This window comes from Lithobates pipiens, unplaced genomic scaffold (genome assembly GCF_037356315.1).
Source record: "Lithobates pipiens isolate NorthernLeopardFrog02 unplaced genomic scaffold, aLitPip1_a1.2 Scaffold_13, whole genome shotgun sequence".
Lineage (NCBI taxonomy): Eukaryota > Metazoa > Chordata > Amphibia > Anura > Ranidae > Lithobates > Lithobates pipiens.
In genome coordinates, this window is record NW_027507718.1 from 144,728,042 (window position 1) to 144,755,001 (window position 26,960).

The window sequence follows — 26,960 nt, forward strand, 5'->3', positions numbered from 1 at the left end:
TAGGACAGTGGACGGTGTCAGTAGGGCAGTGGACGGTGTCAGTAGGGCAGTGGATGGTGTCAGTAGGGAAGAGGACGGTGTCAGTAGGGCAGAGGACGGTGTCAGTAAGGCAGAGGACGGTGTCAGTAGGGCAGTGGACGGTGTCAGTAGGGCAGTGGATGGTGTCAGTAGGGCAGAGGACGGTGTCAGTAGAGCAGAGGATGGTGTCAGTAGGGCAGAGGACGGTGTCAGTAGGGCAGAGGGGTGTGTGTATGGTGGGGGGAGGGGGGTGTATGTATAATGTATGGTGGGGGGAAGGGGGTGTATGGTGGGGGAGGGGGGTGTATGTATAATGTATGGTGGGGGGAGGGGGTGTATGGTGGGGGAGGTGTGTATGTATAGTGTATGGTGGGGGGAGGGGTGTATGTATAGTGTATGGTGGGGGGAAGGGGTGTATGGTGGGGGGAGGGGTGTGTGTAAATGGTGTCAGTAGAGCAGTGGACAGTGTCAGTAGAGCAGTAAACGGTGTCAGTAGGGCAGTAAACTGTGTCAGTAGGGAAGTAAACTGTGTCAGTAGGGCAGTAAACTGTGTCAGTAGAGCAGTAAATGGTGTCAGTAGGGCAGTAAACTGTGTCAGTAGGGGGGGTGTATGTATAATGTATGGAGGGGGGAGGGGGTGTATGGTGGGGGAGGTGTGTATGTATAGTGTATGGTGGGGGGAGGGGTGTATGTATAGTGTATGGTGGGGGGAAGGGGTGTATGGTGGGGGGAGGGGTGTGTGTAAATGGTGTCAGTAGAGCAGTGGACAGTGTCAGTAGAGCAGTAAACGGTGTCAGTAGGGCAGTAAACTGTGTCAGTAGGGAAGTAAACTGTGTCAGTAGGGCAGTAAACTGTGTCAGTAGAGCAGTAAATGGTGTCAGTAGGGCAGTAAACTGTGTCAGTAGGGCAATAAACTGTGTCAGTAGGGCAGTAAATGGTGTCAGTAGAGCAGTAAATGGTGTCAGTAGGACAGTGGCCGGTGTCAGTAGGGCAGTGGACAGTGTCAGTAGGGCAGTGGACGGTGTCAGTAGGGAAGAGGACGGTGTCAGTAGGGAAGAGGACGGTGTCAGTAGGGCAGAGGACGGTGTCAGTAAGGCAGAGGACGGTGTCAGTAGAGCAGAGGATGGTGTCAGTAGGGCAGAGGACGGTGTCAGTAGGGCAGAGGGGTGTGTGTATGGTGGGGGGAGGGGGGTGTATGTATAATGTATGGTGGGGGGAAGGGGGTGTATGGTGGGGGAGGGGGGGTGTATGTATAATGTATGGGCGGGGGAGGGGGTGTATGGTGGGGGAGGTGTGTATGTATAGTGTATGGTGGGGGGAGGGGTGTATGTATAGTGTATGGTGGGGGAGGGGTGTATGTATAGTGTATGGTGGGGGGAGGGGTGTATGTATAGTGTATGGTGGGGGGAGGGGGTGTATGGTGGGGAGGAGAGGTGAGAGTACTCTCCCCCCCCAGTGATTTCCACCAGTGATCTCCCCTCTGTTCTCCCCCCCGTGCTCTCCCCCCTGCCCCCCCCCCAGTGATCTCCCCCCTGTTACCCCCCCAGTGCTCTCCCCCCTGTTCTCCCCCCAAGTGCTCTCTACTCCCCCAGTGCTCTCCCCCCTGTTCCACCTCCCAGTGCTCTCCCCCTGTTCTACCCCCCAGTGCTCTCCACTCCCCCAGTGCCCCCCCGTTCTCCCCTCAGTGCTCTGCACTCCCTCCAGTGCTCTTCTCCCCAGTGCTCTTCTCCCCAGTGCTCTCTCCCCTGTTCTTCCCCCCCAGTGCTCCCCCCAGTGCTCTCCACTCCCCCCAGTGCTCCCCCTTTTCTCCCCCCAGTGCTCTCTCCCCTGTTCCCCCCAGTGCTCCCCCCTGTTCTCCCCCAGGTGCTCTCCACTCCCCCCAGTGCTCCCCCATGTTCTCCCCCCCAAGTGCTCTCCACTCCCCACTTTCCAGGGCTGGTTTTTATTCCCAGTCCGGCCTTGACTGTATATGATATCTACATACATACAAATCCAAGAGAGGTGCAACACACACTAAAATTTCTTCTACAAAAACTTGCTTGAGTTGATTGTAGTCATATTAGTGCACTTGCAACCTTCAAGAGTGTCTCTTTTTTTTTAACATTCTGTTAAAACCTTTGTGAATTTGTTAAATTAGTACTGCTTGGACCTTAAAGAAGGGGACATAACCTGAAAGTTTGCCCTGAAAAATTGCAAAATTGCAAAAAAAAAACAATTGTTTCTTCTACAAAAACTGAAACTGTTAATTGTAAGTACATCTGTCCAATTGTAAAATATAAGTCCCACAATGAAAACACACAGATACTTCCACCCGCTAACGCCCATACATCAACAAATTCTAGTAATAAAAATAAAATACAAAAAGAAGAGCATGCAATCAGAAGAAAACATCTCATCCATACTCAACACAGATTCTTTGTTTTAAAAATTTGCAACCTTGTATTTTTATTTATTTGTGTCCACACATAAGTCATAACTAAGGAGTCAAGAAGAACAATGTATCTCGGGAACCATTCTGTAGCCTCTAAAAAAAAAACTCTCTAAATGAAATACAAAAATGCTCAATATCATAAAACTAAATCTATGTAGATCATAATCCATGTTTAACCTTTCAAAATGTAATGAAGTTAATCGTTTTATTTTCTATACTTGCTTTTTTCTTCACGTGAAAATATCGTCACCTCCACTGTTCGATCTGGGCACATCACCAAAAATCATGAAACAGAGACCTGTCTCAAAATTCCCTTGTCTGAAAAATGCATAGAGACAGGTAATACTTGATTTCTTTTACAGAATGAATGTCTTTGTTGGGTGATTCTGTTTCCTCTATATTGATTAGGTTACAATGAAAGGTGAGCATATACACCCCATGGGAAGGTTGACATGTGTATTGTTGTTTGATTTGACAACAGGAACCAATGTCTGAACTGATTCAACTTCAGCACAAGGGAAACTGACTGCAGGGTCTCACACTGAAAAAATTGGACGTGTTGGGAATGAAAAGATTATCTACTGACAGATTAGACAGGGATTTTAATTTACATCTATTTTATGATGTTGAGTATCCATTGAGATACATTGTTCTTCTTGATCCTTCAGTTATGACTTATGTGTGGATACAAATATATACAAAATACCATCACGATTGCCAATGTTTGATACAGTAATTTATTTATTTAATGGAGCTATTTGTGTAGCTTAATTATCATTTTACCTAGTGAAGTGCCAGGGGCATGAAACTGTTGTACAGTTTTTTGAAGAGCATGTGCTGACAATAAAGATATTCTGTTTTTGAGCAGGAAATATTACATAGTTGCATAGTTGGTAAGGTTGAAAAAAATACCAGTTCATCCAGTTCAACCTGAGTGTGTGTGTTTATGTCACTTCCATTCTTCATATCCCTGTACATTGTGTTTGCTAAGCAACACATCCAAAAGTTGTTTGAATTTATCTACACACACTTGGCACCACCAACTGTAAAAGTGACTTTCACATCTTTAGGCTACTTTCACAATGGGGGCGGTGTATACACTGCTCCTAAAGCGCCCCTGCCCACTGAAATTAATGGGCAGCGCCGCCGAAGTGCCTGCAAATGGCTTCGGCAGCGGCCCTACCCAGGAGCTTTTAACCCCTTCATCGTCCGCTAGCGGGGGTTAAAATTGGCCAACTAGCGGCCGAAAAGTGGCACTAAAATTACTGTAAAGCAATGCTAACAATAGCGGCACTTTACCGCCGACGCCCCCCACCGCCTCAGTGTGAAAGTGCTCTTACTGTTCTAACAATAAAGAACAGTAAATATCAGATTGCAGTGATTTTTTTTTTTAGATTTGTGTTGAATTGGTAGAGTGGAGTCTGCTCGACTCTGTTGACTGCACCTGGTGTCTTCCTCTAGATCAACTATGGGTATAGGACAGTATAGAGAGAGGTTTTCTGTTTGCGTGTGTGTTTTTTTTTTCTTTTTTGATTGAATTAGATGGACTAGTGTATTTTTTCAACCTGAATAATTATGTAAGACATGTGTATTAAGGGGTTAAATTGTGTGTTATATTTAACCCTAGGTTCATTTAGATATTTACCCTTTCAGATATGTGGTCAGTAAATGCAAGGATTAAAACACACACATAGAATGTAATAAAAAGTAGATTTACTTAGCTTCGGTTACAGATGTGTTACAGATGATACAATACAAAGATAAAAATTCATTCAGCTTTCAATCCAGGGAACCCCTGTAGCTTCTTCAGCTTCTGGAGACGACAATCTGTGCAAGTCCTAGGCACTTTCCGTCCTAGATGAAGTTCAATGGCCTTCTGTATTGACTGGCAATTTATAGGCTTGAAAGAAGCGCGAAAAAGCTGGTTTTATCTGGCACCCACAAAAGACTAGCCACAATGGTGCCAAGACAATGTGGCCATCTGTGAGTGACTGACTATCTGTGAGCTCAGTGAAATCAATGTATGCAGAAACATACACATATATATCGCCTTAAAAATATCATAGTTAATAACTCATTATCCCAAGTTCTTTGTAAATCAATGATAAATATAGACCCGTACTACATTCCACCCCTTGATTCACAATGAACTCAAGTCATAGACATAATCTACAGACTTACGTATAGGTAAAGCCTCAATAGTAGATGTTGTACATTTACTAATACAGACAAAAATAATCTTCACTATAATAAAAATTCCTAATGCTAATAAAATAAACCATGCAATATACATAACCACTTGTTGCCCCAGTTGACCAAGCCACGCAAATATCCCATCATTAGAGATAGAATGAAGTTTACCAACAGCTTTTCGGGCCTCTGTTAATTCTGACTCAATGTTTTCACTACTATCTGTAATATAGGAACAACATTCATCCCCAATTAAAGCACATACCCCTCCCTTGGCAGCAAGAATAAAATCTAAAGCAGCTCTGTTTTGTAGTACCACCAATCTCATTTGCCTAACCTCTTCTGTAAGAGCATCAATACTATCAAATGTTTTGTTGAACGCATATTCTATGATTTTAGACATTCTCCTCAGCATTTGCACTGTCCGAGCCACTCCATACTGAGGAAGAATAATCATAGCCAATCTATCTCCTTCAGTGACATCCCACCCCTCGGGTATATCTTGTATTTCTGAGGAACCTATGCTCCTTTTCCAATTCCTTACCCTTCCAGGTGGATTATTAAAAACTATACAGACTTTTGGTACTACATGTCCAATATAGCAGCTCCCTGACCAATTTGGTGGTAGCCATTTATAAGCGTTCAAACCACATATAAAATAGAATTGATAAGGCAATGGAGTACAAGTAGTTTGGTGAATCCAGTACTGTCAAAACATATTTGACACGTGTTTGATTTTTAGACAGATTTACACAGCTAATAAGGGCACTATCTTTGGCCAAACACACATGTGTATCATTTTTAAATGCAGATCCTCCTATGCGGTACCCATCTACTTCAAAATCAAATACTTCTCCTCTCCCCACCACCTGCACCATAGCGATATTATTCCAATGATCTGTTACTACATAATCACAATTACTATTTCCCAGTTCTATAGAATATGAGTCATTGGTACTAGGTCTTTGTACACACAATACACCAGTGGCTTTACGGGATAACTTTATAGAATATTCCTCTGGGCCAAAATTAGTTGGTATGTTTTTACATGATGGATTAGTCAAACTGTCCATAGCTCTATTCATTATTGCTATTCTCCAAGGATCATCCAAAGGCAACCAGCTAATGTTAACTGGTAGTCCATATAATGGTATGCCTTCAGGTGCAGCGCAGGGTGTTTGTCCACACACCCAACAGTTTGTAACATTAAAAACATGAGCTGTTGCTTTCAGAGTCTCATGGAAGAAGTTCTTCTGTGCTGTTCCACCAAAAACGAGGCTGGTCATCATCTGAAGCCATAGTAGTGTCCTCATGGCAACGGCAACAATCTGTGGATAGGAACATAAATAGGTTGGTCTTCCTGTTCAATTAAAACTAAAGCTGTGGACCCGGGTCCCCAGGCCACAATTTCTCCCTTCCTTCCTTTAGCTCTTCCCCTCTCAGCTACACTTGGAGCTACCCACACCTTGGTACCTAATTGGGCAGAATACATTTTCCCATGTACCCGTAGACGTTTAGGTATAATTATTATCTGTCCTATTTGTTGTCCTTTTTTCAGACATCCCATTTCTAAAGGTACTAGGGTAACACAATATTCTCCCAGTGCATCTTTTTTCACTTCTGTATCCCACTCACACCACTCAGTCAACTTAGAGTCTGGAATGAACTGCAAATCACATGTGGGATCTAACTGTAAAATGCCAGTAGGGGGGGGGGGCGCATGCGCGCAGCTCGACGTGATGGACGTCTGCCACTAGAGCTCCGCACTCCTCGCAACGGTTCCGGGACTTTATTGAACTATCGCCAGCGCAATTACCAGGCATCCCGCCGGTACGGTTCGCCGATACCCCCGAGCACCCCCCGGGATGAACCTGACGGGACACCGAGGTAAATCGAAGCCGAAACCGATAAAGGAAGCGCTCGCGCGGGCCTCGTCCAAGATGGCCGCGAAGGCACAGGCACAGGCTCAGGCTCTCTCACAACGCCCCAGATCTCCCGCTGACCCCGCTGACACGGCTGATCCACACAGCGACGATTCCGATGAGGAGGATAGAACCAATATGGAGGACTTCCCCGCACTCCCAACCCCAGGTATGCCGCAAGCTGACCTTCTCGCCCATTTTGAAAAAATGCTCCATAAGGCCCTGAAGGCGACCTCCGAGCAAATAACTACTAAATTGACACGTGAGATACGTGAACTAGGACAGTGCACTGCTGACCTTGAGTCCCGGGCAGATGATATGGAACTGACCCTTAAAGACCATGCTCAGGAGCATCTCACCCTTCGTGAGGAAAACGCTATGCTTCTTTCTCGGCTTGAAGACGCCGAAAATCACTCCAGGAGAGCAAATCTGCGCCTCCGTGGCATACCAGAAACAGTGCAAGACATACAATCTTTTACTACAGCTCTGTTCCAGGAGCTCTCCCCATCAATTCCGATTGAACGCCTGGAATTTGATAGGATACACAGAGCCCTGACACGCCGTCAGCCTGATGGGCCACCGCGTGATATTATTGTAAAACTTCACTTTTTCAGGTCTAAAGAGCAACTACTTGCAGCTGCCCGCAGCAAAGAAGAGACCCTTTCATTTCAAGGCCACACATACCAGTTGTTTACAGACTTAGCCCCTCTTACAATCGCGAAACGTAGGGCCATGAAGCCACAGCTACAGGTGCTCATTCACCATCAAATCAAATACATGTGGCGTTTTCCTTTTGCACTCCATTTCACCTATAATGGTCAACAGTACACTTGTGCCTCCCCAGATGCTCTCCAACGCCTCCTTGAGTCTCTTCATCTAACAACGCCAGAGCAACAACCTGAGACTTCACTCCCACGCACCCCTGCTCGTCTCACCCCTTATCCTCACTCAGCAACCCCTAAACGAGATCCCAGGGACATGCGCTCTCCAAGATCCATCTGGAAGGGTACGCCAGCGAAAGCCTCTACCACACACCCCTTTAGTCCTAGAGTATTTGTGCCCCGCTGAATGTCTTCTTCCACCTCATCGGTTACTTTCTTATTTACACCTGTGCTGCGGGTGTTCTGAGCCTTAGCCCAATGGCTTAAATAGCTTGTTACGGTTATCGGACACCTGTGTGTTGGGTGAACATTTGACTTTGTTTTTGGTTTTTGGTTTTTTGATTTTTGATTTGCGATTTTTGATTTTTGATATTTTAAATCTTGATTTTTGACTCTCGATTTTTTGCTTTGACCTGGGGTCTTTATTCCTACACAATACAGCAGGTTCTCTCTCCTCCTTTTGTATTGCACCCATGGACCCCCTTGTCTAGTATGCTGATCTTTTGCTTATCAGTAGGGTCCATGGATCATGAGCTTTCATTAGCTAAGGAGAATGCACTTGCTATGCCTAATACCCCTTTTTCAATGTTACCCTTATAAGTCAATTATCCCTTCCCCTTCCTTCCCTCCCCCCCCTTCTCTCTCCCCTCCCCCTCCCTCAACCCCCCCCCTCATCCCCCCTCTCTTTTTTCCCTTTCCCCCCCCCCCATCCCTCATCTCCCCCCTGCACACAGGATTTGATATTAATATTGTTATCTATATTCCTTTATTATGCTATGTTCTTTGTAGTTCATTGTATATGTATGCTTTATACCTCTATTTGAATGGTTTAAGCCGTCTTGGCCAGTTTTATGTTACTACTAACATTATTTTCCTATGTCCCGGTATGTTGCGAGGGACAGCCACTGCTTCCCCCTCGCCTAGTGCGCTCTCCCCATGGCGGATATGTCTGCCCTCGGGACCACGCACGTAAGAGTCGGGCGACCCGGATTTTTCCGACTCGCACCAGCTTACTTACTACTCGCCTTACATACTTGCTCTGATGTTTTCCTATCTTTTTCCTCCTACACTCTTTTCGCTCCTAATGCTCTCTCTTTTCTTGTCTTCCTCACTACTTCTTGTCGGATGGCCTGGGGGGACCCCGGGTTCCGCTATAGGATCCATCTATGTTATGACCCATGGCCCCCCTGAATATATTGTCACTTAATGCAAAAGGTCTTAATTCCCCTAATAAACGGGTCAAAGCATTCCGCTCTTTCGTATCTTTAAAAGCGGGAATAGTAGCATTACAAGAAACGCACTTTTCCACGCGTAGTACCCCTAAATTCTTCAGTAGCAGTTACCCTTTGGTGTATACGGCCTCGGCGGCTACAAAACAACGAGGGGTCCTCCTGGCTCTCCATCGTTCCCTCCCGTTTACTTTTGCCTCAGTTATCCAAGACCCGGAGGGGCGATACATCATCTTGTCGGGCTCTCTTCAAGAATCTGAAGTAACCTTAGTTTCCTACTATGCCCCCAACTCTAATCCCATCCCCTTCTTTTCTCATCTTTTCCAGGTAATTAAAACCCACCTTAAAGGTACCCTGATTATGTGTGGAGACTCAAACTTAGTTATACACCCCTCTATGGATAAATCTCCCTATGCACCAGACCACCTTTCTTTATCGGTTAAGTTCCGATCTTTACTCCAACAATACTACTTATTAGATACGTGGAGGGAATGCAATCCCACAAAGAAAAATTATTCTTTCTACTCTTATCCCCATAATTCATTTTCCAGGATAGATCACATATTAATCCCTGTAGCATCCTCCCCTGTTTTGCTTCAATCCCTTATCCACCCTATCACCTGGTCCGACCATTGTGCAGTGATTACCACTATATCTTCGCTCATACCGCAATCTAACGAAAGGGTATGGCGCATGAACGATAAATATCTCACGAACGAATCTTTTCGGCTCGATATCGAAGTAGCTCTACGTGATTATCTCGTGCACAATGCCGTACCAGGCACCTCCCCTATTCTTTTATGGGAAGCACATAAGCCTGTTATACGTGGTAAATGCATTTCTACCGCCTCTTTCCTCAAAAAAGATAGACTTGAACGTATACAGCGCCTAGAATCCGAATATCAACGCCAGTTCCTGCTGTTTCAGGCTACACCTTCAGGGGCGAACAAGTCTAGCTTAGACAACATTCGTCTCGAGTTGGACTTGCTCTTTTCTGAAGCAGCTGACAAATCCTTGCGCAGGGCCTATCACTCTATTTACACAAAATCTAACAAGCCTGACACATTTTTAGCCCTTCGCCTCAGACAACCGGAGCGTACTCATAAACCAATTAGGCTTAAACTCCACAATGGGACCCATACTAGCAACCCGGCCAGAATAGTAAACGAATTCTCCAAACGCTTAGCTAAATTATACGAATCTCCTGCCCCCTTTCCTCTAGATAAAGCCGAGGCTTTATTTGGTAATTTACCGATGCCTACCCTCTCTACCCCCATTCGCAACGCCTTTGAAGAAGAAATTTCGCCTTCCGAGGTACTTCAAGCCATAAAACTACTTAAACCTAATAAACAACCTGGTCCTGATGGATTCACAGGGTTATATTATAAAAAATTTATGGAAGTCCTGGCCCCTCTCCTGGCGAACTCCTCTAATGCCTTGCTGAAAGGGGGACTATTCGGTAACGAGACGCTTACTGCTTCGGTCTCTATGATACCCAAATCTGATGCTGACCACTCTGTATGGTCCAACTACAGACCGATATCACTTTTGAATCTAGATGTTAAACTTCTAGCAAAAATCTTATCCACACGCCTGAACCCACATATTGGTGGGATGATTCATAGAGACCAGGTAGGATTCATTCCCAAACGTCAAGCCAGTGATAACGTTCGCCGGGTTATTCTATTACAACATTTAGCGAGAGCTCGGGGTGTCCCTATGCATCTTCTATCCCTCGACATTCGAAAAGCGTTCGACACCGTCTCATGGCCCTATCTTATGTATATCTTGTCTAAATGGGGCTTTGGCCCTCACTTCCTTCGCTGGATTGAGACCCTATATGCCAATCCCCAAGCATTCGTTCGATACTCCGGCTTTAACTCTAACAGATTTCCGATCCAACGTGGCACTCGGCAGGGGTGCCCTTTGTCGCCCCTGCTTTTTGCCCTTGCCATTGAGCCCCTGGCAGCTCTGATTAGATCTAACCCCGATATCAGGGGATTAGAAATAGCTTCCACAACCCATAAATTATGTCTCTTTGCGGATGACGCCCTCCTATTTATAACTTCACCCCATACTACTTTACCTAATTTGTTTAAACTCCTTGACTCGTTTGCGCAAATCTCAGGCCTCGAAGTGAACCAGGCTAAGTCTAAGGCTTTAGCGGTATCCCTTCCTCTTGAAACGCTTCAAATTTTACGCACAAATTACACATTTCAATGGTCCACCTCCTATATTCCCTATCTAGGTGTGAAATTAACCAGTAATCCAGCAGATTTATACAAAATCAATTATTTACCCATGCTTCGTAAATTATCTTCCCTCCTTAACTCCTGGCGACCCCTATGTGTATCCTGGCTTGGTCGCATTGCGGCTATTAAAATGTCCCTACTACCCAAGTTGTTGTATTTATATAGAGTACTCCCGGTTATGGTTCCATTATACTTTCACAAAGCCATTCAAAGTCGAGCCTTCAAATATATATGGGGTGACATCAGACCCAGGGTCTCTAAGGCTGTTCTTTTCCGACATAAACTCCCTGGGGGCCTGGGTATTCCACATTTTAGGAATTATTATTATGCAGCTCAGATATCACAATTGACCTTATACCACGCCGTGTCCGAAATCCCTCTGTGGGTCAGTCTGGAAGCAGTCGAGGCACATCCCATCTCTGTTTCTAATTTACTTTGGCTTCCCCCACAGACCTGTAGATCACTTACAAACCCCGTGACGAGTCATTCCCTTAAAATTTGGCATAAGGTATGTACTCCCTTCAAATTGCTGTCTCCACATTTTCCTCTGCTTTCATTTATAGGTCACCCGAATTTTTATCCGGCTTTTGCAGAACCACTCACTTTTACAGCTTGGTCCCGAGCAAATCTTACAAGAGTTTGTGACTTTTCCTCGAGAAGGACCTTTGTAACATTTTCTGATCTACAGGCTCGGGCCCATCTGCCCCCCGAAGAGTGTTTTCGCTATCTACAGATAATTCACTTTTTCCGAGCGCATATTACCCCTCACCCTAATCTTAACTCCATGTCCTCATTTGAATCCATATGCTCCTCTGACCCCCATGCCCCAGGTATTATCTCCTGTCTATATTCTTCCCTTTCCGATACAGCTGATGACCTCCCACCTTATGCCACCGCATGGGCCAAGGATTTATCACTCAACCTTGACTTAGAGTCATGGACCGATATATGGAATAATACTAAAAATTCATCGCAAAATGTTGTGGCATCTGAAGCAAATTACAAGGTTCTGATGCGGTGGTATCTGGTCCCCTCTAGAATCTCTAAATTCGTACCTGGCTATTCGCCTGATTGCTTTAGGGGCTGTAAGGAACGGGGCACCCACCTCCACATTTGGTGGACATGTCCAGTCGTGATAAATTTCTGGTCTTCGGTCTTCCACTTGCTAACTACATTGTTACAATTCCCTGTGATCCCAGACCCAGCTTCAGCATTGTTAAACTGTTTGCCCCAAGATCTCAATAAAGCCCAAAATCGACTTTTCCTTCAAGTGATAACTGCAGCTAAACAAACGATCGCGAGAGCCTGGAGGACACCATCCCTGAATATAACTGAAACTAAACATAGAATCACACAAGCGATGATACACGCTAAAATAGAAGCAGTTGTGCTAGATAAGATCCCATTATTTAACAAAATATGGCAGCCATGGGTAGATCACTATCTACCAAAAGATTTTGACTCACGTCTCTTGGCCCCTTAGCCCTTGTATTTTAGTAACTTGAGAGTTGGGGCTCCCTCAGGCCTTCCGACCATATCTCTTTCTCTTTTTTTCTTTGCTTCCTTCTCCACCTTGAACCCCTTTTCTTGTTCTTATTCTTTCCTCTCACCCTGTCTTCTTCTCCCTTCTCTTTCTCTCTCCTTACTACATAGATAATATTCACCTAGCGGAACTTTATGCTATGATATCATCTGTAGTAATAGCTGCCACTACAGCACTGTTCGTTACATGTTTTTTCTCTTATGGTAATTATTAGTTTCTTTTATTTATATTTTCCCTTGACCTTCCTCCTGGATGCTTTTTGTTTGTTAGCTTTCTTGCGCGAAGGACACGCGAACGTGCTTTAGCACTCTTTGGATTATTTGCATTTGCGAATTTTAGTAACAGCTCATTTAATTATAATCCGTTACAGATACTAATGTAAACTGTTCTGCTTATTTCTATGTGTCTTACTTGACTTTTCAATAAAATTATTTGAAACGAAAATGCCAGTAGGTACTGATATATGGGAGTCAGGGCTAGGATTCACTTCCCCCTCACCCCCGCTTACTTCCACATCTTGGAGCATTGTAACTGGTATGGGTTGAGTTACAGGAATTGTTGGACCTTTAGTAGTTAGAGTGACTACCCATTCTCCTGCACTTTCAACACCACTTCCCAACATTCGCTGCATAGGAGTGTTCTGTCCTACTAATCTATTGTTCAGAATGTACACTGCTTCTTGTATCACCTTATCCCACCCCCTGAGTGTGCGTGTAGGTGTTAATTTCCGTATTTGCTCTTTAAGCAAACCATTCATTCTCTCAATTAAACCTGCTGCTTGTGGATGATAGGGAATGTGAAACACCCAGTGTACACCATGTTCCTCCGCCCATTGTTTAACGGCTTGTCCTGGAAAATGTGTGCCATTGTCTGATTGGATTTCTTGAGGCACTCCATAATGCTGTGTCAGCAATTGCATAAGTTTCAAGGTTGTCTTCTGATCCGCATGCTTAGTAGCTGAAACTTGCAAAAGTCCACTATATGTGTCCACACACCATATTTCAATCCACCTCTTCCTCCTGGCAAGGGGCCTATGAAGTCTACTTGCCAGACTTGTCCTGGTTGCTGACCTCTGTAAATGTTTCCTGGCATGGGTGTCATTTGTGGCCATTTCTTTGCTTCTTGGCAGTGGGGGCACTGGGCTACAATGTCTTTTGCCTGAGTCTGTGTTAATGGTATGCCTTTGTGTTGCGCCCATTGCCACGTGCTTTATGCACCTCTGTGTCCGGATTGACTGTGTGCCCATTTTCCTAAGATTTCCAAAATGGTGTCATTCTCTTGGTTAGCAACAGACACTTGTGCAAGTCCATCAACCGTATCATTGTTAAGATCTCCACTATGGGCGTGGACATGTCCGATTTGAATAATTTGATTGTGACCTTCTTGCCACAAAAATTCCCAGATTTGAGGCCCACCCCACAGTTCTTTTCCATTTACTTGCCAGTTTTCTTGTTTCCATGCTCTTAGCCAAGTAGTTAGTCCTTTAAATACTGCCCAACTATCTGTATAGATGATCAAATTTCCTGGTATATCTTGCACCACCATATACACAGCTTGGAGCTCAGCATATTGACTCGATCCACCCTGACCACTTTGGTGAATCACCGTTTCAGTACCTGGCTGGAAAGCTGCTGCAGTCCATACTCTACCCTGAGGGGTGATTTTGGCCGATCCATCTGTAAACCAAGCATTTTGTTTGTCTTCATCTGACAGCTCAATAAAAAGAGGTGCTTCCTTGAAAGGTGATTCTCCCACTTGCATTGGAGGCAACTCAGGAACTTTTGATTCAAAGTCCACATGTCCAGCCAGTTGTTGTGATATCTGACTGGGATCCTGAGATGAAATGTTAGCCCTTTCACTTAAGTACCATTTCCATTTCTGTAGCGTCTGCTTTTGTGCCACACTTGTATGAGCCTGGAAACCTTCTCGTCTCACCCACCCCGAAATGGGTAAGTCAGTCCTCACTGTCACAAACTGCTGCTTTGTTGTTACTTCCACATGTTGTAATGCAGTGTAGGCAGCCAGCAACTGCTTCTCCAAGGGACTGTACTTTCTCTGTACAGCGGTGAACTGTTTGGACCAGAATCCCAATGGTATCTTCCGATCCCTTGGATTTTGCCCTTTCTGCCATAGACCCCACGACATCCCATGTTCAGTTGCAGTCACATCTAAAATGAAAGGATGATCTGGTTTCAAGGGGCCTAAAGAGTGCTGTGTCCTTACAGTCTCTTTAGCAGTGTCTAGTGCCAACTGCTGATCTGGTCCCCATAAAAATACAGTCTTTTTCCGGGTAACATTATAAATTGGCCTGAGAATCAGGCCCAAATGAGGAATGAAAGGTCTCCAAAAACCCAGTAAACCGAGTAAACTTTGAGCCTCTTTCACATTTTTGGGAGGCTTCAATGCTGCAATAGAGTCTAATACAGGTTGTGGAATAGTCTTGATGGGCCCAGACCAAATCATTCCTAAAAATTTGACACTTGTAGCTGGTCCTTGGATCTTTGTAGGGTTAATGGCCCGTCCTCTTTTCTGTATATGGGCCTGCACTGTAGTCAAGTCTTGTCTTACTTGTTCTTCTGTACTACCAGAGAGCATGATATCATCAATGTAATGATACAGGTTACAGTCCAGTTTTGGTAACATATCCAGATCTCTGGCTACCATACCATGGCAAATTGTTGGACTATGCAAATAGCCCTGAGGGACAACATTGGCTGTATACTGTTTTCCATCCCAAGAAAAAGCAAATTGATCTTGTGATTCCTCATCAATAGAAATGGAGAAAAATGCATTTGCTAAATCCAGTACCGCATGCCTTTCTCCAGCAGTTTGAGAAATAGTCTCTACAAGTGACACCATATCTGGGACAGCTGCTGCAAGGGGTGGAGCCACTTTGTTTAACGCTCGATAGTCTATTGTCATCCTATAAGTTCCATCTGGTTTCCTTACAGGAAAAATAGGCGAGTTAAAGGGGCTCACCGCAGGCCTGAATACTCCTACATCCAGCAAGGCCTTTATTGTGTCAGTCACTTCTTGGTGTCCTCCAGGTATGCGGTACTGCTTGAGATTAACAGGGTCTTTGGGCAGAGGGATGTACACTGGCGTCCACTTTGCATGTCCCCTGATGATAGGTTTTACTGCAGACACAAAGAAAGAACGCACTGAGTTACCAAATGAAAACACACCTGCATCAGTTTGGATTGTCTGACCCCTCAAGATATCCATTCCCAGTATGTTATCAGGTAGCTCAGATATTAAAACTTGTGCCTTAAATATGGGGCCTTTTCCAATTTGCAATCTGCAGTATACCTTGTGCGCCCATGTGTGTTGTCCTCCCAGCCCTTCAACTGCCACTACCCCTGTGGTCTGATGTTTTTGACTTTTGATGCTGTGAAACAAAGTCACTTCAGCTCCTGTGTCTAACAATGCAGTAACCCTTTGTGGTCTATGTTGTCCTTGCCAATATATTGCCACTGATACATATGGGCGGTGATCCCCTGATTTCAGCATGTTAACTTGAACCAGTGGCACAGAGGATCCGCCCTCCTGTCATTCCAGAGGAGTGGGCACTTCCCATCCTCTGCTCCCAAATTTCTTTTTGTGTTTCATTAATTCTTCTGCTGCCGCCCCATAAGGGTTTGACTTTCTCTCCACAGGAGGAGCAGAAAGAAACACAGGCAAATCCTCTACATCACTGGTTGCCACCTTCTTAGGCAAGCTAGATTTTAATTTCCCTTTTGATTTTAATTCTTTCCATCGTTTTAAAAGAGAACTTGTTTGTATGCCATCAATCTCTGATATTGGTACACCGCTCTGTAAAAGATCTAAAAATAATTCTCTTTGTGTAATCTTCAACCTCTCTACAGGATCTTTCTCTTCCACACTCCTTTGTTTAACCCTGTCTCCAACTCTCTCCAATTCTCCTAATTGTCCCAGTAAAGCCGCTGCCTCGTGAACTTTTTCTTTCTTTGCATCAATAGCACTCAACATTGTAAACAATGGAGCCTTTAAATGGGACGGGGCGTTAGCAAGAAATTTATTTCTCATGTGTGCCGTGAACAAAGCCATATCAGGTCCTGTCCAATTATCATGCACAGTAGGAGTTTCCATTAGAGGGTCTGCAATCAATCCACTTACACACCCATATTCTCGCAGCCTGTGAATTCCTTCCCCTATTGTACGCCAAGGAGTTAAATCCATAAGTTCTGTAGGAGTGTCATGAACTTGGACTATAGAATCTCTTATCAGATGCAAAAGGGAGAAAACGACCGTCGTGTCCCTCGCTCTCCTCAGGTAAAGTCTTACCCTGGGGTCTTTGGCCATGCTGCCTAACCCCACTGCCTCTCTATTAGACAAAAGTATTCCATCTCCTCCCAGGTCCCACACACGCAAAACCCATGACAATAAGCATTCATTGGGTCTCTGGGCAAATTTCTGTCCTAGCTCCGTAAGCTCCCCTGCTGTGTAAGACCTCGTCTCTTCTGTATATTGCTGTTCAGCTGCCTGTGCTGGGCGGGATGTATCTTCAGATGAAAGAACATTACTACCGCTTGAACTGGCTCGTCCAGTCACTTCTCTCCTTTGTCTCGTCGTAACAATAGGACGAGCCTTGCCTGCTTCTAACTGACCAATTTCTATCTCTTTATCTGTGTCTGAACCTGACCAATATGTTAATTCCTCCCAATCTCCCCTGGTAACCAGGGTACGTACTTTCACTGCAGCATTGTTTCCTGGTAATCTCCTCCTACCGTTCTTTTTACGCTGCTTATTTACAGTTCTCACTACATACTCTGAAAACTGTGTTTCCATTTCTTCCTTGTGTTTTTCAGAAGATCTAAAACATTCCTTTAGGATTTGAAGTTGATCTGTTACTGCCTGCAGCTCCACATCAACAGCTTCTCTCCTTTTTGTCTCATCTATGAGCGCTTGCAAAAATATCCATCCTAATAAATATGCAGCTTTCTGCTCTGATTTTGAATATCGAGACAAATCAAGGTTTAGGAGACAATGGCGGGGGTCTTCCACTTTAAATGCATCCTGATACTTGATCAATTCACGAGCCAGAGTAGACCAGCGTCTAGAATCTGCCCACTCTGGGATGGGGCTCTTTCGACTGTCTCCCCCCTTCGCTCTTTTTATCCAGTTAAACATCCTCTCTCTTCACTACGTGTACACCACGTGCTAAATTACTATAATGCCACCAAAGCAAAGCTAACAACAAACCTGCTATCACAGTGCACACTAATAATACAGTTTCCCAATTGTCAAAAAACATTACAATTCATAACAGTATTACTAAGCTCAATCACTGCACTTCAAACCAGCACTGAAAGGGTTAAATATCCTGCTCACAGCCCAATTATGTATTAAGGGGTTAAATTGTGTGTTATATTTAACCCTAGGTTCATTTAGATATTTACCCTTTCAGATATGTGGTCAGTAAATGCAAGGATTAAAACACACACATAGAATGTAATAAAAAGTAGATTTACTTAGCTTCGGTTACAGATGTGTTACAGATGATACAATACAAAGATAAAAATTCATTCAGCTTTCAATCCAGGGAACCCCTGTAGCTTCTTCAGCTTCTGGAGACGACAATCTGTGCAAGTCCTAGGCACTTTCCGTCCTAGATGAAGTTCAATGGCCTTCTGTATTGACTGGCAATTTATAGGCTTGAAAGAAGCGCGAAAAAGCTGGTTTTATCTGGCACCCACAAAAGACTAGCCACAATGGTGCCAAGACAATGTGGCCATCTGTGAGTGACTGACTATCTGTGAGCTCAGTGAAATCAATGTATGCAGAAACATACACATATATATCGCCTTAAAAATATCATAGTTAATAACTCATTATCCCAAGTTCTTTGTAAATCAATGATAAATATAGACCCGTACTACAACATGAACCTACTCTCTCTTTCTCTCTCTCTCTGTGTATGTGTGTATATATATATATATATATATATATATATATATATATATATATATATATATATATATATAATAGTGTGGATATAAAAAGTCTACACATCCCTGTTCAAATGTCAGGTTTCTGTGATGTAAAAAAATGAGACAAAGATGAATAATTTCAGAACTTTTTCCAACTTTTAATGTGACCTATAAACTGTACAACTCAGTTGAACAACAAACTGAAATATTTTAGGTGAAGGGAAGTAAAAAATAAAAAAATAAAATGATGTGGTTGCATAAATGTGCATAGTAGGAAAAAATGTAGCAGCGCAAATAAGTGAGCAAAACTAGTTGAATAAACAAACAATATGATGGACATAGGCCAATAAAAATTAAAAAAGATATACACTCAAAATTAATAGTGAAATCAAGAAAAAAATATATAATATATATAAATATCAATATAAATAAATAAAAGTCTGGGAGTGATATAAGGTAGAACTTTTTCTACTAAGAATCTGGTCACAACCAAAAATCCGTGAAAAAAATGTACACAATAATTTGAAATCAGTGACAGTTCCTCCACCACAACCAAAGTGTGATCACCACCAGAAATGCATGCTTACCAAATGGCAAGCTAAATCAGCTTGCGACCAAGTACCCGGTCAGGGCCTTTATCCAAGGATGGAAACCGGAGCCTCCAAGTGATCCGTGGGGTATGGCCAGCAAAACAGTACGAAACCCCCGATCAGAAAGATTATCTCTACAGTAATCAGATGATACCCAGAATGAAAAAGACTCAACATACAGTAGCATAATTCTGATGATAACCATTTAATCCGATAATAAAAATTACACTTACAATGTTGCAGTTAACAGATAGCAAAATAGCCGGCTGGCTGTGCAGAACTCCTGTCCACTTAGACACCTGTATGCGATGATGTCAGCATGTCAGCTCCTCCCGACATACGTTTCATCAAATAATGATGTCGTCTGGGTCACGGGCGACGCACTGATGCATCGCGTTATATATGAAGATAAATAGAACCAAGCCTCAATGTGAGTCAGACCGCAACATCAAGCAAAATGCAAGGAGGACCAGCAGGACGCCAGGTCTGTCATGATAGGTATTAGTAAAAATATATTTAAAAATTACATTACTAAACAAGATTAAAAGAGGATGAGAGAAAACCAGGAACAAAGGTATTAATAAAAATACCTGTGTCCAAAACATAAACCTGCGGATAACGTTGGTCTCCACAGATACTCCACTGTATTAACCAGGCTATGGGCATATAAAAATACCCTCAAGGATACAAAAACATATACAGTTATAATATAGTTATGGGACACAGATGTCAGTAGGCACGCAAAAAGAGAAAAAAAAAGCGCCAGCCCACTCCATCCCTCCCACAACAAAAAAGGTATAAAAGTGCACAAATAGGCTAGATGTAGATATCCCACATACGCTCATTAGGAAAAAAACAGCCAATTGGCCAATCATAAAACAGGTATAATCTAATAAAAACAGGACATAAGACACTCTAAAGGGTCTAAGGATGACAAAAATTGGAATTATGACCAAAAACCCGTTAGTGAATATTGGTCAACTACCAATGTTGCTCTCTGACTCACATCAAGTTTACAATACCCAATCAAAGTACATAAACAACAATAGGACTTATTAGACAACCATCTAAAAATTGTGCCTCAAGAATTGTCTATAAAGGCATTTGTGTCCACATCCACATTTAGACCATAAGGGGTGTAACATCTAATTTTGTGGACCCAAAACATTTCCAACCAGGAAATGTTCCTGACCAGAGAACTCCCTCTCCACTCGGGGCGATATTTATCAATTCCCATAAAGACCGTCTTAAAGGGATGTTTTATGTTTTGGACACAGGTATTTTTACCTATACCTTTTGTTCCTGGTTTTCTCTCATCCTTTTTTAATCTTTTAATCTTTTTAGCTTGCCATTTGGTAAGCGTGCATTTCTTGGGGTGATCAAACTTTGGTGGTGGTGGAGGAAATATCCCTGATTTCAAATTATTATGTACATTTTTTTCACTGATTGTTGGTTGTGACCGGATTCTTAGTGGAAGAAGTTCTACCTTATATCACCCATGGATTTTTATTTATTTTTATTGATATTTATATATATTAGATATTTTTTTCTTGTTTTTTCTTGATTTTACTATTCATTTTGAGTGTATATATATATATATATATATATATATATATATATATATATATTTATTTTATTTTTTTTATTGGCCATCATATTGTTTGTTTATTTGACTGGTTTTGCTCACTTATTAGTGCTGCTACTTTTTTCCTAACTATATGTGTGTATCTCACTTCTAGCGGTTGCTTAGTTATTCATTTTATTTATTTTTGGTGGTTTGTTTTAGATGTTATCAGTGCGGTATTTTTCTTTTATTCTATTGCTTATCTTGATACCAACAATATTGCTGCTTTATTCTAATTAACGGTATCACTTACTTTTACTTCTATTTCCATTGTTATGGATATTTTTGAGTATAGGGCCTCGAGAGAGGTCAACACAGAGGGGGTCTTTGAAATTTATAAAACTGAGGAGGGAGACATAAGTGGTCTTTTTACTAGACTTAAAAATCTAACTGTGTCAGGAACCCATACCCAATGGGACATAGCCTACCTGCAAACTTATGTAAAAAATAATATGATTCCCTGAAGTCTTAGATGGAAGGTCAGCCCACAAAGAGGCTAAGTCCAGTTGGAAGATTGGTTTGAATATTTTAATGAGGCTGGGGTCAGCTTCTTCCGTTTCTTAATTGAAAGAAAGGGAATTAAATGTTCCCATTTGGATGAAGAAATGAAGTCCATTAAAGGGAAGCTGATCCCATTACGAGATACAAATGAATATAAGGATAAATCTCAGGTTTTACTTAAAGTTCTAGAAAAAGAGGATAGGGAACAAAAAAATAAAAAAAATAATAAATATAACAGAGGACCTGGTGGACTATCAGGGAGGGGTAGCTTTTGACTGGCAGAAAAAACTCCTAACTGACCAGGCTAATGTAGGTAATATAGAGGTGGAGATTGCAACACCTGCCAACCACGTTAGGGGATCTCAGTCAGTTGGTACAGTCAGTCAGTTGAGAACCCACCTTTTCAACAACAGGGACCCCCTAATAAAGGTAGGAGGGGTTCCTATCAATCCTCCTATAGAACACTGGCTAATGGAAGAGGTGGACCACCATCTACCTATTATCCACCTCCCCCAAACGCTCATAGAGACCGAATCAGAGTACTAGGGGTGGTCATGGTCGAGTTACACCATACTATAACCCTAATCAGAACCAGGGACGTGCTTTCTAAACATGGTCACAAGGGTATCCCACGTTTGGAGGTGTGGGGCCCACTGGCTTGTAATTTTGGTCGAGTAAGCCATAATGGTCCTGGATATAATCATGCTTACATGCCTGGCCCTAGCCATTTTGATCTATCTGGTACATCAGCTGGCGAAAATGAACATGGCTTTGGAGGTATTATGCAAAACTGTTTTTTTTCCCTTATGGGACATAGAGGGTCCGTCTGGAGACTATGTAGAGAGGGATGTAATCCCATATCCACCTAGGGAAAATGGGGCCCCTACAGCACCTTATTACCCTACCAATGGTGGTGGTGTTATACAAGGTGGTCCAGGCTCTTTTGGCCAAGACCCACATCAGTGGGGTTTTCACAGCGAGCTGTAGACAAAGGAGAGGAACCAGAGGGGGGGAGAAGGATACGAGCAAAAGAGAAAAAGGCTGTAATAGGGACAGGCATTTTCAACCTTAGCACAGTAACTCTGAGTCAATCTGAGAAACTGGTGCTTGACAAAAATAAATAAATAAATCAATAAATTTGAGACCTACATGGATATACATAAAAGTATTCGCAAACTAAACATCAAAAGGTATGAGCTTTCTAACCCTATTGGAGACAATAAAAAAGTGTCTACTGACTATAAACATTCAGGACTTTGTAACGCCTCCTTTTTTAACCCCCCTGGGGCATTAGCTCCTTCCAGTGGCGTAACTATAACCCTCAGGGCCCCGATGCAAGAAACCATGGAGGGCCCCCTGACCCCCACACAAGGCTATTTTCTCTGAGCCCGATGGTGGGACACCAGGGCTTGGTGACAAGTGGGTGGCTGCATATAAAGGAACCGATTTCTCAATTTTCCCCTGCTTCTCCTCCTCTCCCTCCCACAGGCATTCAACAGCTGCAGGAGGAAAATGGAGAGACTGGTTCCTCTATGTCGGTGTTTCTCAATCTTTTTCCAGTCAGGGCATCCTTAAAGTATACCCCTAGGTGAATGGGGCTGCACTACCACCACCCTGCAACTGTGTGCATTGCATGCAGTTGCAGCATATTGATGATGCATTTAAGGGGGTTAAAACAGGCAGTCAGTAGGCGACATATTGCCTCTTTACCGACTGTCAAATGCCTCTGAAAAGCGATCCTAGCATGGATCGCTTTTCGGAGGAACAGAATTTTTCTGCTGGTACTATGAACAAGCAATAAAAAAAAAAAAAAAAAAAAAAAATAATATATATATATATATATATATATATATATATATATATATATTTATATATATATATATATATATATTTATATAAAAAAATGCACATATAGAGCTGGTGCTCAAAATTTTTAGGGGGGCACAAGCAAACTGAAAAATTATGAAAAAAAAATCAATTGCAGCCACTGTGCCCATCAACTGCAGCCACTATGCCCATCAAATGTTGCCACTGTGCCATCAAACACCGCCATTGTGCCATCAAACGCCACCACTGTGCCCATCAAATGCCACCACTGTGCCATCAAATGTCAACACTGTACCCATCAAATGCTGCCACTGTGCCAACAAATGCTGCCACTGTGCCCATCAAACGCTGCCACTGTGCCCATCAAACGCCGCCACTGTGCCCATCAAATGCTGCCACTGTGCCCATCAAACTCTGCCATCAAATGCCGCCACTGTGCCATCAAATGCTGCCACTGTGCCCATAAAATGCTGCCACTGTGCCTATTAAATGCCGCCAGTGTGCCCATCAAATGCTCCCGGTGTGCCCATTAAATGCTGCCACTGTGGCCATCAAAATCTGCCATCAAATGCCCCCACTGTGCCATCAAATGCCACCACTGTGCCCATCAAATGCTGCCACTGTGACCATTCAATGCTGCCAGTGTGCCATTGAATGCTGCCACTGCGAATCCCCCCTGCCCGCTCGCCATCTGCCCGTCCTGTCTCGGTGGGGCAGCGGGTGATGGCCACATGCGGGGTCCTCCATGCGTCTCTTGCTGTCCTCATCTCCCGTCCTCTCCTCCTGATAGGCGTCCAATAGCCACGCCTATCATTTCAGCCAATCAGGTGACAGGTAACAGAGCAGCACACCTGATTGGTGGAGAGGTGGTCCAGTGTTAGGAAAGTGAATTTTAATTCACTTTTCTAACACACCTGGGTCGACTGTGAGGGTCAAACATGGCGCTCACAGTTCACCTATTTTGAAGCCTATTAGAGCCTATGGTTCTAATCAGGTGCTTCAAAAACAACCCTGCCTCTGTAATTCAGGCGCCTGGTGCCTGAAAAGGGGCCAGACACCTACATATGGATGCATCTATGCATTGGTCATAGAGGGGGTGGCTGGAGAGAGGGGACGGCGTCTGTGAGCCCTTGTGGATGCACCGCCACTGTTAAACACATGCAAATACATGCAAACTCACATACATATGCATACATACATGCATACATACACATACATGCACACACACACATGCATGCACACACCCACACACACATAAACACAAATACAGTAGATAGATAGTCTTAGAAAAAAAGGCAGACCTTTACCTTAGCTCTTCCTGCCGGGTACTGCACTGTAGGGGGAGACAAAGAGCACAGCTCACACCATGCTTTCACTTTAGGTTAATATGAGGAGCTCCCTGCACAGTGCAGATTACAGTTCGGTATCGGCTGATTATCGGGGAGCTTGTCTCAGCCGCCCCTGCAGCCATATAGGGGGCTCTCAAGGGCCCCCTGCAGTAAGGGGCCCAGTCGCCATGGCAATCTCAGCGACCCCTATAATTTATGGCTCCTTCCCTAAAGGTTTTTAGGGATGTTCTACTCAGGGATCTTGATAAGATGCCCATCAAAAAGGCCAGAACCAGTCAGGCATTGAAGGCGGGTTTAGACTCTTTATGTGATAATAAGGAGTTGGTCATTAGACCTGCAGACAAATGGGGGGCATTGTGGTTCTTAATAGGGGTGATTATATGGCAGAAATGCATAGGATCTTAGGAGACTGTGATACATATACCCCTCTCATTTCCGACCCTAAGATCACCTACCAGACAACACTGGATGGTATTATACAAAAAGGATTTACTAATGGAATTATTAATAAAAAAGAGAAATTGTATCTCATCCCCAAGGCACCTCGCACCCCTGTTATATACTACCTGCCCAAAATTCATAAACATCTTACCTGCTCCCCAGGACATCCTATCGTGAGTGGGATTGATTCCATCACACCCCGGGTGGGCAGGTACATTGTTTTTTTTCCTCCAGCCCTTGGTGGCTAAGATGCCCTTCTATGTTAAGGATTCCAGACTTATAATCAATCTTTTGTCTAGGTATACCCCTAATACCAATATGTGGATTGTCACGGCAGGCATAATTTCACTCTATACAATAATACCTCATGAATTGGGTCTCTTTGCCATGGAGTATTGTCTTAGACATGATTCTGGGTTGTTCAATGAGCAAATCTGTTTCATCATGGAACTTTTAGAGTATGCAGCATCCCATAATTACTTCTGGTTCGAAAAGCAATTTTATCGCCAAGATCGTGGTGTGGCCATGGAGTCTAAATATGCCTCCAGTTTGGCCAACCTTTTTATAGCCCTGTAGGAGGAGGATGTCATCTCTGCTGGCTAGAGACCCCAGCTGCGGCTGTGGGCTAGGTACATTGACGACATCCTCCTCCTATGGGATGGGACTCAGGATGAACTTGAGTGTTTCATGAAACATCTCAATAACAATACTAGGGGTATTCATCTAAACTTCGAGGCAAGTCAGTCTAATATTCATTTTTTGGACCTTAACATAACAATATGTCAAGATCATTTTAAATCTTCCACTTTTTTTTTAAAGTATGGATCACAATTCATACATACCAGTGGATAGTTGTCATCATGAGCCTTGGCTCTGTTCTGTTACCAAGAGTCAATTTTTTTCGCATCAAGTGCAATTGCACGGGTGCTGACCAATCTTTGGAACAGGCTGTTGACTCTTTAAAGACCAATTTGGGGGAAATCTTAGCACCTCTTGGGAAATGATCCAGTATTGGCCCCAAATGTTTTGGATCCTCCCACCATTAGGAGAGGCTTCTTTGAAAACCTCACAGATTACTATCAATGTAGATGATTTAGTGTGTGTTCCATCAATGATTGCACACAAAGACGTACTCAGAAGTTCACTTCATCTAGTACCTAACAAGAACATGAGATCGACCGTATTATTACTTGCTCGATGGAGGGGCAGAGTACACGAGCATCATGGGAAATGTAGTTCCAAAACATCCAGGGTGCCAAGGTTCACCATCACTGGCCTAGTCTATTAGAAGATTGCCAAGACCCTGAAACTGAGCTGCAGCACGGTGGCCTAGGCCATACAACGGTTTAACAGGACAGGTTCCACTCAAAACGGGCCTTGCCATGATCAATTGAGTACACGTGCTCAGCGTTATATCCAGAGGTTGTCTTTGGGAAATAGACTTATGAGTGCTGCCAATATTGCTGCAAAGGTTGAAGGGATGGGGGGTCAGCCTGTCAGTGCTCAGACCATATGCTGCACACTGCATCAAGTTGGTCTGCATTGCTGTTGTCCTAGAAAGAAACCTTTTCTAAAGAAAGCCTGCAAACAGTTTGCTGAAGACAAGCAGACTAAGGACATGGATTACTGGAACCATGTCCTGTGGTCTAATGAGACCAAGGTAAACTTATTTTGTTCAGATGGTATCAAGCATGTGTCGCAGCAACCAGGTGAGGAGTACAAAGACAAGTGTGTCTTACTTACAGTCAAGCATGGTGGTGGGAGTGTGGGGCTGCATGATTGCTCCGGCACTGGGGAGCTACTGTTCATTGAGGGAACCATGAATGCCAACATGTACTGTGACATACTGAAGCAGAGCATGACCCCCTCCTTTCGGAGACTGGGCCACAGGGCAGTATTCCAATATGATAATAACCCCAAACACACCTCCAAGATGACCACTGCCTTGCTAAAGAAGCTGAGGGTAAAGGTGATGGACTGGCCAAGCATGTCTCCAGACCTAAACCCTATTGAGCATCTATGGGGTACCCTCAAATGGAAGGTGAAGGAGCGCAAGGTCTCTAACATCCACCAGCTCCGTGATGTCAACATGGAGGAGTGGAAGAGGACTCCAGTGGCAACCTGTGAAGCTCTGGTGAACTCCATGTCCAAGAGGGTTAAGGCAGTGCTGTAAAATAATGGTAGCCACACAAAATATTGACACTTTGGGCC

At 43.6% G+C, this 26,960-nt stretch overlaps 1 protein-coding gene across 3 annotated transcripts in view; it reads right to left on the minus strand.

The window, feature by feature from the left end:
- Positions 1-4,145: 4,145 nt before the first annotated feature.
- Positions 4,146-26,960, minus strand: part of LOC143974381 (uncharacterized) — a 44,821-nt gene continuing 22,006 nt past the window's right edge. Inside the window, exons 1-2 of one of the 3 annotated variants that reach the window (XR_013272202.1) lie at positions 17,959-18,360; positions 4,146-5,967 (exon numbers count right to left, since the gene is read on the minus strand). Coding sequence is in view for 1 of the 3 variants with exons in the window: in XM_077475678.1 (XP_077331804.1) it covers positions 16,016-17,617 (1,602 nt within the window). In the remaining 2 variants the exon portion in view is untranslated. Of the gene's footprint in view, positions 5,968-15,445; positions 17,618-17,958; positions 18,361-26,960 lie in introns of those variants that run through there. The other 2 variants (XM_077475678.1, XR_013272203.1) reach the window with 2 other exon arrangements.